The sequence below is a fragment of the Dendropsophus ebraccatus genome, chromosome 5 (assembly GCF_027789765.1).
Source record: "Dendropsophus ebraccatus isolate aDenEbr1 chromosome 5, aDenEbr1.pat, whole genome shotgun sequence".
Taxonomy (NCBI): domain Eukaryota; kingdom Metazoa; phylum Chordata; class Amphibia; order Anura; family Hylidae; genus Dendropsophus; species Dendropsophus ebraccatus.
Genome location: NC_091458.1, coordinates 70,037,631 through 70,050,463, shown reverse-complemented (window position 1 = coordinate 70,050,463; position 12,833 = coordinate 70,037,631). Strand labels below are relative to the sequence as shown.

At 41.4% G+C, this 12,833-nt stretch overlaps 1 protein-coding gene across 3 annotated transcripts in view; it reads right to left on the bottom strand.

Moving 5' to 3' along the window:
• VWA8 (von Willebrand factor A domain containing 8) overlaps positions 1 to 12,833 on the bottom strand; it is a 192,216-nt gene that overhangs the window by 112,790 nt on the left and 66,593 nt on the right. For all 3 annotated transcript variants that reach the window (XM_069970562.1, XM_069970561.1, XM_069970563.1), the window contains exons 18-22: positions 10,336 to 10,451; positions 8,539 to 8,645; positions 7,082 to 7,188; positions 3,990 to 4,061; positions 2,216 to 2,292 (exon numbers count right to left, since the gene is read on the bottom strand). In XM_069970562.1, the coding sequence (XP_069826663.1) occupies positions 2,216 to 2,292; positions 3,990 to 4,061; positions 7,082 to 7,188; positions 8,539 to 8,645; positions 10,336 to 10,451 (479 nt within the window). The remainder of the gene's footprint in view (positions 1 to 2,215; positions 2,293 to 3,989; positions 4,062 to 7,081; positions 7,189 to 8,538; positions 8,646 to 10,335; positions 10,452 to 12,833) is intronic.

The following is a 12,833-nucleotide window of genomic DNA, read 5'->3' as shown; positions in this document are numbered from 1 at the left end:
GGGGTTTTATGAGGGAAAAGCTACTATAAACAGTGTTCATATGTGCGTCATTGCCAGACCTCAATGTACAAACCTCTATCACGCATTGATGAGCAACATGAACTAAAATATAAACATATCAAGTAGGAGTCCTTAGCAACTTCTTTTTAGAACTGAGAATGTAATTCTACTGGAGCAAAGCATTGCTTTTTAAGCAGCAGTTGTATAAAGGAACACTAATGTAAAAATGCACAAAAAATTCTTCCCCTAATCTCCTCCTAATCCTATTTTGCTGCCTATAACAAAACTGTAAAATATACAAAGAAGACATGTGTGTGTCCAAGAAGCTCAGCCATGTCCCCACTCTTCCTCCTCATGTTTTCTAGGCTATGTGCCCATAGAGAAAACATGATGGGAACATGGCATAACCTGTGTATGTTCATAAGACAACTGACTGGAGCCTGAGTCTCCGTCTCCTCCACTCTAGGTCACAACTAGGGATGGTCCGAACCGAGTTCGGTTTCGTACGAACCCGAATCCTCGGTAATGATTCCTGCCTGGAAAACTGGGATACAGCCACAGCCATAGGCTGTATCCCAGTTTTCCAGGCGTTCCTCCCGCTGTATCCGCCCGCTCCACGGAGCAGGCAGACAGCGGGAATCTGCTGCTGAGCGGTCGGGTTCATACAAACCCGAACCTCGTCAGGTTCGGACCATCCCTAGTCACAACAGTGATCAAGCCCCCTCCTTCTTAATAAAGTACCACCTCTTAGATCTCTCCACTCAAAAGAAACAACAAAAACAAACTGATTAATCTTTGTGTTCTGCGCAAGATTCCTGTAAGGCCGTTCCCACTGAGCAAAACTAGCGGAATTCCGCAGCGGAATGCCGTTAGCTTCACGCTCATAATGGGAGTCTATGGGAGGTGCGGGCTCCTGCTCTGTCCGCACTGGAGAATGAACATGTTCATTCTTCAGCGCAGACAAGGCAGGAGCGTGCGTCTCCCATAGACTCCCATTATGAGCGGAAGGCTATCGGCTTTCCGCGGCGGACAATTCCGCTAGTTTTGCTCAGTGGGAACGGGGCCTAAAACAATGTCAGAAACATGTCAAAGATCCTGCAGACTGACGAATTTTAGAGGGACTATCTACTGTTTACTTGCTTCAATCATTTTTAGGCTTAGGGCCCTATCACACGGGACTATTATCGTGCGAAAAATCGTTTTATCGTTCGAATTTAAAGGATCATCGTTCTGTGTAATTGCAGGCAACGATTAAAAAATTGTTAGTGTGTTGTTAACCTAGATCTGAACCTAAAATCATTGTTAATCGTTTGCTAATCATTCGCTGTAATTCCACAATCGTTCGCTCAAGTTCCGCATTTGTTCACTAATCGTTCAGTGTAATTGCACATTGTTCATTGTTTTGCTGGGATCAGATGGAGTAAATAATTGTAGTAACGATCGCAGTAACGACCATAACTAACGACTATAGTTCTGTGTAATATGGTGAACGATTTCAGGTTAACAATAAAGCATCTCGTTTGCAATCGTTAGTCATTCAAAATCACTTCATCTAAAAGGACCCTTAGTGTTCCTTTAAGTGTTAACAACTTCTGCCTTTGCTGCCGAAAGTATGGAAATGATATTCTGAATGCCTACAAATGAACATTCTTCCAATTCCAGGGCTGAAAGTGATGTCACTGCACGGGGGTGGAAAAATATTCATTAGTAGTTGCTTTGCAGGAGTCGTCGGGTGGGCGTCCTTATTTACAGATAGATTCCCTTTGAGTCCCTTTTACTTTAGTTCCTCAACATGAAATCACAGTTTTCCATTCTTTACAGTAAAGCATGGAAAAATTGTGCAACAAACTGTTAGATTTGAATAAATAAAGCAGTGGCATAATAATATTAACCGCTAGCTTCCTATGGATAGGACGTAGCTATCCATGTTTGTGATTAATTCCTGCATCTTCTGTACTGGGATCTGTCTGTAATATATGACCAACATCCTGCTGCCCTTAGAAGCTGCAGAGAGTACCTGGGCGGTTACCAGAGAGAGGGGTTCGCCCTTGTCCTTCCATCAGTATCCCACAACATAAAAGCTCACCAAAGTACAAAGAACTGTATGGCTGCCATAAAGAAAAAAGGTTGTTGTTTTGTTTTTGTTTGTTTTTTTACTTTTAGTTACTTTTATACATGAGTTTGGCAATGTCGATAACAAAATGTAATTCTTTACCTGTGCAGTTGTAAATATTCTCTTGGTCGGTTTAGTAAGTGTAGAAATCTATCCACTATCTTGTTCTTGCCAACCCCCTGTAAGCACAGTAATAGGTCATTATGAACTATGAACATATATGTTACATGATTTGCAAAATAAATAAAATGAAATAAAAAGCTCAAGATATTTAACCTAAAGGCTGTATTAGAGAGCCTGACCTGAGATGGCTGGAGCATATCCTTATAACAGTAACTAGGTTTTGTATAAACTGCATATAGTGCAAAAGCTGCAAATGTATGGACAATGAGTTTAATGGAAGTAAATACAAAACACCTAATTTGTGTTTTTTTTCTAATGGTCCATGCAGAAGACTATAAGACTGTCATTTAAATGTCATTTTTTTCATTACTAGTAAAGGGGTTGTCCAGCGAAAATTATTTTCTTTTAAATCAACTGGTGTCAGAAAGTTATATATATTTGTAATTTACTTCTATTTAAAAATATCAAGTTTTCCCGTACTTATCAGCTACTATATATCCTGCAGGAAGTGTTGTTTATTTACATTCAGAAACAGTGCTCTCTGCTGACATCTCTGGCCGACTCAGGAACTGTCCAGAGCAGGAGAGGTTTTCTATGGGGATTTGCTACTGCTTAGGACAGTTCCTGACTCAGCCAGAGATGTCAGCAGAGAGCCCTGTTTCTGCAGGATATATAGTAGCTGATAAGTAAGGGAAAACCTGAGATTTTTAAATAGAAGTAAATTACAAATCTATATAACTTTCTGACACCAGTTGATTTGAAAGAAAATTTTTTTTGTTGGACAACCCCTTTAATTTCTGCAAAAAAAAAAAAAAAAAAAAAATAGCAATTACACTTTAAAGCAACTGTAATTTGAATGTAATTTTTCAGAAATCAATAAATATCGATAGTACAAGAGATTTTAAAGCAAATGTACTATCAGGTAGATTTGCTTTAATGTTTGCTCATGGATAGAACAGTGCCGGCGTGGGGAAGCCAATGCCGCTGTCCTTTTTATTTTTTGAACCGTGGCCCGGTTCCCGTGTACGGCACCGTCCTATTCACGGGCACTGGAGGCGGGCTGGCCTCCCCCCCCCCCCCCCCTCTATAATGCGACTCCATTGATTCTAATGGACCACTGATTTAAAAAAAAAAAGGATGCACAGATTGACGTAGCCATTTTGCCTTCATTTCTTTTTCTGATACTATGCTCACATTTTTTTTGAGTAATGTGAAATATTGTAGAAGTAAACATGATCTTTTTAATGGACTTGATAAGACCTCCACACTTCTGTTCTTACGTGGGAGAAAAGGAAGGGCTTTTTCCTTTTCTATATTTTTGAGACTGTAATAAAAACTGTTCAATAAAGATTTATCTGATCAAAGAATATTTATTTGATTTTGATCTATTCTATTATTATTATGATTAGTGTGACTTTTGGAAAAGAAAAGTTTTTAAAACACCCCAACACATAGATCTTTTCATCACACTGGCAGCTATAAAATCTAGAAGGAAATGATGGTATCTCAGCACTGGTGTAAAACCCTATTAATAAGAAATAGTGGATCACTGTTAGGGTAAGTTTAAATAGGCAAAACACGCCTCTGTGACGTGCTGTGTTGTTGCTGTCTCTGATCCTTAGATCAAAGAAATCTATATGTTTCCACATCAAAAAACTTGTTAGTATAAATTGTGTGAGCATACCATAAAAATACTTGCCAGTTTAATTTTTTTCCAAAAACAACATTAAAAACAGACGAAAACAGAGTGTACCTGATTTCCGACAAGCAAGAGGTGTTCTCCAAGCAGGAAATCTTTCAGCATGTCTTCCATGACCCTCAGGTGCTGCAAATACAAACAAACATCTGAAGTCAAAGCTCCAATATATTTCATATAAGTGTATAACAAAGGATTTTGGTGTCAGTTCTCACCACATACAAGTGAACATGTATTGTCTGGGCTGCTGGTGAAAACTGGAAAGAAGAACAACAACTATGTACAAAACATGATACATGTAATCCTATTTTATTGCATATATTTTAATAACATTTTGAGCTGTATTGTTTTCCTAAATCTAACTGTTCTGTGTCCTGCTGCAGTTAGCGGTTTTCTTAGTTTCCATTTTAAGGGGTTGGCCACTTTATAGTAAAATAGTTCAGTGTACAGTATTAGTAAGTATACTCACTGCACTGTACTCACTAACTCACTGTACTCACTGACAGCAACTCTGTACCCACAATCTGCCCACCCCAAACCACTTGTACCTTCGGATAGCTGCTTTTAATCCAAGATCTGTCCTGGGGTCCGTTCGGCAGGTGATGCAGTTATTGTCCTAAAAAAACAACTTTTAACCTAGCAGCCCTGTGTCAAACTTGTTTGTGCCAGCCTAATGCACAGACACTCTAGGCCACACTAGTTTGGCACAGGGCTGCAAGGTTAAAAGTTGTTTTTAGGACAATAACTGCATCACCCCAGGACAGATCTTGGATTAAAAGCAGCTATCTGAAGGTACAAGCGGTTTTGGGGGGGGGGGGGGACAGATTGTGGGTACAGAGTCACTCAAACATGTTCATTCGAATATCCTACTTTTCCATGCATTAGGCTAAGCTTGTCATAGAAAAGTGTGAAAACATTAAAAAGGTTATGGACTCCTTTGCCCTGAATTTTAAAAGCGATAGTAGAATTTCAGGACTTTTTTAAGCAAATTGAAGTATTGAAAGAAAAAAAAAAAATTGTATATAGATGGTGAACAGCTGCACAGGGGTGCACCTGCAGGGAACAGGTGGATAGGGGCAGAGCACCCACTGGTTACATACAAGGACCCTGCCTATTTATGTCTGTCGCATATATTTCTGTGATGGAATAAATGCACCAATTAAAAAGTTCAGATTTTTTTTTTATTGCAGAAACTAATGAGGGACATAACTTCCCTAAGCACCTTATCACATAATCTGCCCTAAAACCACATAAATATATTTTAGGTAAAATTGTATTGGATTATTCTGATCTCCTAAATTGCTCTACAAATGTGTCACTAATTACAAGCAACAAGATGCTGCCAAAATGTGAGCTGACCCACTTCCCTCCCATTGCTGATTGTTGTATTACCTTGAGGACAATATCACGCTCAGATACACAAATTAGTCGGCTTAGCCGCATGCATACATATTCTAAAATGAGTCTCTCTGTGACTGATGTACAGAATGCAATGATTTTCTGTTTGCCTCCCACCCCTCTTGCTTTTTCTCAAGCCAAGTGATGCTTTCAGTGGAGAAGCAAGAAACAGGTCATGTGGAAGTAGGTCAGCCAAAGTCCTTAGAAAAATATGGCTTGTCAGTGAAGAAAAGGCTGAGCCAATCCCTGTATATAATATGACCTCACATTACTTAGCACAGTCAATAAGCTATTACCTATATCACCCATCTTGTCAATACTAGTTAAGGCCTTTTTTCTACCACCTGTAAATGAGTAAAGTCAAGTCTGAATTTGCAGAAAAAGGACACAGAAAAAGCATATGTTATGCAGAGACGAATTGGGGTAGAAATGTAAAATCTGGTGCAAAGGAAAACCAGAGATATTGCCGATTACAGACACATATATTATCACCTTTAATGCCTAATTAGCTTAATAAAAATGTTTACTTTGCAAAATGCAAAAGAAAATAGACTACAGAGAGGCCCATTGTGAGGAACAAACAGCAAGCATGTTCAAGGTGATGGGCGTTTCATGCCACTGCACTTCTTTGGGCTTAGTCTCAAAGCTGTAAAAAGAGCAGTAGCACCAGGGGTGTAGCTAGGACTCATGGGGCTCCACAGCAAAAAAATGAACATAACTACCCCAGCTGGGTGCTGGAGCAAGCCGTTTCCTTGAAGGGGGGCTTCTGTTATTGGCGTACCAGCCCCCATCCCAATACCCACCTGGCCCAGCGCAGTTCCCCAATCATTCCATCTTTCTGACAGGTCCCCACTCACATGTAATGTGAGCAAAAGAAAGCCAGAAGTCTGCACTGGGGCCAGGTGAGTATGGGGGGAGGTGTAGTCAGCGGCGTACCATGAAGGCAAACCATGCTTCCCCCAGGCCCTCTTATTGCCGGGCTCAGTAGCAGCACAAAACAGGCGTCACCTTGGATGCACCTGCTGTTCCTTCCCCATCCCTGCAATGTACATTTTAAGTCTGCAATAAAGAAATTAAAGAAAGAAGATTTTAGCCATAGGGCGAGTACCATGGTTCTTTTTTGTTTGGATGTTGTATGCTGCATGTATCGGTTCTTACTGTACCCTGGGCACCACCTGACAATAAATAGGTAGTACCAGACTCCTTTTTTCTGTTGATGGACTTTAAAGGGGTCAACTGGCATTTACATTTTTTTTTTTATAAATTGCTGCCCTCTTGGTAAACATAATAAACATGTTTTGCTTATCTCTTCGCGCTCCCCTGTCCTGATGTGGTGTTGCTATTATCCCCTGCTAACCGCAGCTCTGCTACTTTCGAGACTAATTTGCCTCGGAAGCGACAGCCAATCACTAGCTCAGACAAGATAGCGCCGTGGCCAGTGATTGGCTGAGCAGGCTATCACTCCAGAGACAAGTAGCGGAGCTGCAGTCAGCGGGAGACACCAGCAACACATTGGGACAGGGGAGCGCGTTATTATGTTAACCAACATTGCAGCAAAAATTTAAACGCCGGATGACCCCTTTAAACGTTTATATCCGATTGCTGCTTCTTTGCATTAGTCTTTACCCTCATTATGGCTTGACTATTATTTGACTATAATTTATCAAAACAATTATTTAACAAATATTAGTCAACATGGTTCCAGCTCTATTGAGTAATATATAGACGGATAAACATCTTTCACTACTTACCTGTGCATTTTCGTAGAACAGGACATCTGGCACTTTCATCTTCTCACCAGGATTAAACACTGGTACAGTAACACTGCCAAGCCTCAGTATTCCAGATTTTATTTCACCTAATAAAATAGTACCTGTTTTAATACCTATATCCAATAGTGAATTCTTGCTGTCATGAGTTTTGTGCCGAATATATAAAATAGGAGAAATCAAAGTTGAAGGAGGGAGAAATATATGTCATCAGGACATATACAAACTATATACATTCCTAGGTAATTTTTAAGCAAAAACAAACAAATAAATGTACTTTCCGGCGATTTATAAAATCCTGCAGGGGATTAATTACAAGGGGGGGGGGGGAGGCCTGTCCTGGCTGATAGACTGGCTCCACAGCCAATCAGTAACTGGAGTGGCGTCCCGCCCCAGTCACTGACAGGCCAGTCCATCAGCCAGGTTGTGACGTGTTAGCTCTGGAGATCCTGGAGCCCGACAGGCCCGATCCCACCACTCAACATGGGCATGGGGAGAGGTAAGATAGTACTTGTAAATAATTTTCCCCGTGCCCCTGCTGGCTGATGGATTTTATAATCTGCTGGAATTCTCCTTTAAGGGCTTGCTTGATGTACATGCTGGCAAAATGAGATGCTGGTGTATACTTGTGCATAATGGCACAGACCTCTTTAACTTTAATGGCCTAATAGTAGTCAGCTAGTGTCTATGGTAGGGTAATTTCCTGCATGTATACATTTTTTAAATGGGACTCAAAAGCAAAGCAACCATGCTTTGATAAAGTAAATGAATTTGTGCAGTAGGACCCGAATGCCGTCCCTACCTGACTACACTTGTGCCAGCTTTGCACATATACGTCAGAATCCTTTTTTCACAGGTTGCAAATGTACATGTAGGGCCCAACTGTGATGTGTACAAGCCACAAAATATAGAATCAGACTATGTATAAAAACACTAACTAACACTAATGTTGTGCTACAGAAGATCATAGAGATCATTCCTTAGATTAAAGGGGAACTCTGGTGAAAATTTTTCTTTCAAATGGTGACAGACGGCTATATAAATTTGTAATTTACTTCTATTTAGGAATTTAAAGTTCTCCAATACTTATCAGCTGCTGTATGTCCTGCTGGAAAAGGTGTATTCTTTCCAGTCTGACACAGTGACAGTGCTCCCTGCTGCCACATCTGTCTGTGACAGGAAATGTCCAGAGCAGCAGCAAATCCCCATAGAAAACTGCTCAGTTTTTTCATGGACAGAGGTGGCAGCAGAGAGGTCTCAGACTGGAAATAATGCTCCCCTTCCTGCAGGACGTACAGCAGCTGATAAGCACTAAAACACTTGAAAATTAAATAACAAATTTATATAACTTTCTGCCATGAGTTGATTTGAAAGAAAAAAAATCCTCTTTATATATAATTAAGATGAGCGCTGTAACAATACAGTAAAGAAAAACTTACAGCTGTAATCTTTGTTTTCAAGGGTTTCCATTTCTGAACTAGTTTCCTCTATCCCTGAATCCATCAAAGCTTTGTGTAAAGATGATCGAGCCAGACTTGGCAAAAATCTAGGAAAATATTAAAATGATGATTCATTCAAAATGCAGTTTGTAAGAACAGTAATGGAGCATCATATGATAGCAAAGTGTCCCTGGTCTTAAAGGAGAATTCCGGGGTCTGTTAAAAAAAAAAACAATCACCAAAAAAACAAGACATCATGTACACCTTTTGTATAGTAACAGTTTGAGCCCAGAATCGCCACTCTCGGACCCCCACATCGCCCATTCTGACTATAAGCTGGTGTCTCCTCACTTCCTGTCCAAGCTGTTACTCTGCCACGCCCACTGTATACGCCCCTCTCCTCCTTGTCCAGCCCACTCAGTCAAACCTTGCTGTTTGTCCCACCCCCTGAATGTTACCACCCTCCCAGTGCTTAGCCTGTATTCCTGCCACCTGCATTCTCTGTGGCATCACTGCTAGTGTCTGCACACCTAATGTGCAGCTTTGCAAAATGGTAAATTACACTGACAAATCACCACATAGTATACACAGCCCCCCCTCTCCTCCCCTTCTGGTCACTACTCACACTGTCTTCTCAGTGAACCTGCACAGCCTGTCATGCTTTGTCCCCCCTGCAGCCCCCACCTCATCCCTTCTGATCACAGCACACATGGAGCTCTCAGTGAGCCTGCACTGCCTGTCATGTTCTTTCCTCCTGCAGCCTCCACCTTATCAGCGTTCTGGTAAGAGCAGACACACTGAGCTCTTGGCCTGCCTGCTCCATTCTCATGCCCTCTCCTCCCCCCCTGCAGCCCCCACCTCCTCCCGTCCTGATCACAGCTCATACGGAGCTCTCAGCCTGCCTGCTCCAGTCTCATGCTCTCTCCCACAGCCCCCACCTCCTCCCGATCTGATTACAGCACACACTGAGGTGTTCTCAGTGTGGCTGCTCTAGTCTGCCGTACTTTCTCCCCCTCAGCAGCCCCCACCTCATCCCGTTCTGATTGCTGTACAGAACGGGTTGTAGTCAGTGTCTGTACAGGAAGGAGGCATCTCTATGAATATGCATGAGGCTGGGAGGCGTGCCAGGAGCTCAGAGCACGCCTGTACAGTGACGTGGCAAGCCCTACATCACGACCCAAGGTGCAGCTGGGACCCTGCACTCGTCGTGACGTCAGCACAGAATGAGGAAGTAAGCCACTTCCTGCAGCTGGAGACCCAGGGGAAAGTCTGGTAAGGGACCATAATCTGACAGGAGTGTACATTAGGAACTTATATAACTTTTTATGTAGGGAAGAAGTGGGGGAAAAAAAATTTCGCCGGACTTCTCCTTTAAAGCAAATCTACCACTTCCCGTAATAAAAACAATTTTTCATATCACCTGGTGGTGCTGTCCATTTTATTAACCGCCTCTTGGCTCCTGCCATCTGCATCGATTTCTCTATATGCAAATAGGGGCTCCTTGCACTGGAGGGGGCCCAGCACCCCCAGTACATCAATATCTCCCTGACGCAGCTCCCTCAGAATTGGACACTGGGCCCACCTCTAATGCAATAAGCTGTCCTATTCACATAAAGAGAAAAATTACACAGATGGCGAGAACCATGCAGCGGTTTAAAAAAATTTAAAATATTAATATTCTCTTATTACCAGCAAAGGTATTATGCTATGAATATTGCAAAATGTCTAAAAAGGGCAAATTAAATTTATGCTAACAAATTTTATGTATATTAAAGGTTACATGGCTCCTATACTCACCTTGAGAGGCACGCCTTATTAACAGCATGATAAAGACTTTCATCTGGATATTGAGACAAACGTCTGCAGATACGAAGTAGCTGTCTTGTAGATAATGATGAAGCTAAAGACTGTGCCTGTCATGAAAAATACAAAGGCTAATGGCAAATTCTAATTTCAATGCTTTGCATACATTACATAGATTGCATTGTTGACTATAGACTTCTTGTTATGCTATGTTGTAGTATTAGAAACACTTCCAAAAAGCCCTAAATTATTCTGCTTTAATGGTAAAGATACCATAACCTTTTGACTGAACAAAATGCAAAATCACGGAACTCAACCTCAAACTCATTCTTACCTTATGACTGTTGACCCCAGGCTTTTCTGTTGCAGCCATTTTGTGACAATCACATCATCAAGAGGGAAACTGGTCTAAGCCCTGTTGGGCCAGCCTCCCTTTGTCAGATGACTCAGGTTGCTCAGCTCTGATTGGCTGAGCAAGATGTAAGCCATCTAACAGTTCTACAGAGTCAGTTAGACATCACAGGAGACAAAGTGCATCATGGGAAAGCCCAAACCAGGAAGAGAAGAAAAATGAAGACACCAACTGGAGCTTCAATTCAGTTTTTTTTTTCAGCGCCGGAGTTGTCCTTTAACCTCTTAAGGACATACGACGTACCCGTACATCATATGTCCTCATTAGCACTTCAAAGCGGGGCCGTGCGGCGACCCCGCTTTGAAGCGCCGCGGTCCCGGGTGCCGCGTGTAGCCCGGGACTGCCGCTACTAGCGGGCACGTTCTGATCGCCGTGACAACCGTTCCCTGGTATCTAATGTCTGATGCCGGCCGGGGACTCGTCCAAGATGGCGCCGTCCCCGGCTCGGCACTCGTTTACTTCCGGCTGCAGCAGGCAGAAGTAAACCAGGGACGGCTCTCTCTGGTGTTCTGGCAGCATGGGTGAGTGCAATAGAATCAGAAGATAATAATAGCTGATTGTATACCTTTTTGCAAATTGTATGTAACCATATGGGAGACTAGGAGATCTTTTAGTCCCTAGATACATATATACCCCTGTGTGACATATTGAGGCAGAGGACTAGAATTAAAAGAGATTATCATAGCTGCACCTTCCATGATGATGTATATCTGCTGACACCAGTTTTTTATGGTATTATACTTTTTATTGTGGTCATTTTTAAACTTTTTTCTAATGAGAAATATTCTGTATTTGGTACCAATGTATACATAATAAAAATCATATATATTTTTTTAAAAACTAAAACCCAGTGTTTGTCTGTATAAATTTTAGTGTGGGTTGTTTTTTTCGATAAGGTGACATCTGGTGGTGCAGGGTGGTACTGCAGCCTGAGTTGTGAGATTACCCCGTTCCCCTTATCTCAAACCTTGTGTGTAATTAGCATATCTATGCTGCAGAGATCTCAATGAGAGATCAAAGTATATATACAAGAAGTCCCCTAGGGGGGCTTCTAGTATATGTGTAAAAAAAAAAAAAAAAAAAAAGTGTTGTTTATAGTAAAAAGCCCCCTCCCCTAATAAAAGTCTGAATCACCCCCCTTTTCCCAGGTTTTAAATAAAAGTAAACAAATAAATAAACATGTTTGGTATTGCCGCGTGCGTAATCGCCCAAACTATTAATTAATCACATTGCTGATCTCGCACGGTAAACGGCGTCAGCGCCAAAAAATCCCAAAGTGCAAAATTGCGCATTTTTGGTCGCATCAAATCCAGAAAAAATTTAATAAAAAGCAATCAAAAAGTCGTATATGCGCCATCAAGGTACCGATAGAAAGAACACATCATGGCGCAAAAAATGACACCTGACACAGCCCCATAGACCGAAGAATAAAAGCGTTATAAGCCTGGGAATGGAGCGATTTTAAGGAACGTATATTTGTTAACAATGGTTTGAATTTTTTATAAGCCATCAGATACAATATAAGTTATACATGTTACATATCGTTTTAATCTTAACGACTTGTGGAGCATGCATAACAAGTCAGTTTTACCCCAGGGCGAATGGTGTAAAAACACAGTTCCCCCAAATAAAAGAAATGCGTTTTTTTTTTTCTGGTTTCGTAGTGTACCAAATGCAAAAATTCAGCCTGTCATTGCAAAGTACAATTAGTAACGCAAAAAATAAGGGCTCATATGGGTTTCTAGGTGGAAAAATGCAAGTGCTATGGCCTTTTAAACACAAGGAGGAAAAACCGAAAACGCAAAAACGAAAATGGGCCCCGTCCTTAAGGGGTTAAGGGGAAACACCGGTAAAAAATTCATAAATCAACTGGTGTCAAAAAGCTATACAGATTTGTAAACTACTTTTATCAAAAAATATCCAGTCTTCAGTAATTTTTAGCTGCTATATGTCCAACAGGAAGTGGAGTTTTTTCTTTCCAGTCTGTGCTCTCTGCTGCCACCTCTGTCCAGTGCAAAAGAGGTTTTCTATGGGGATTTTCTACTGCTCTGGACAGTTCCTGCCACAGACAGAGGTGTCA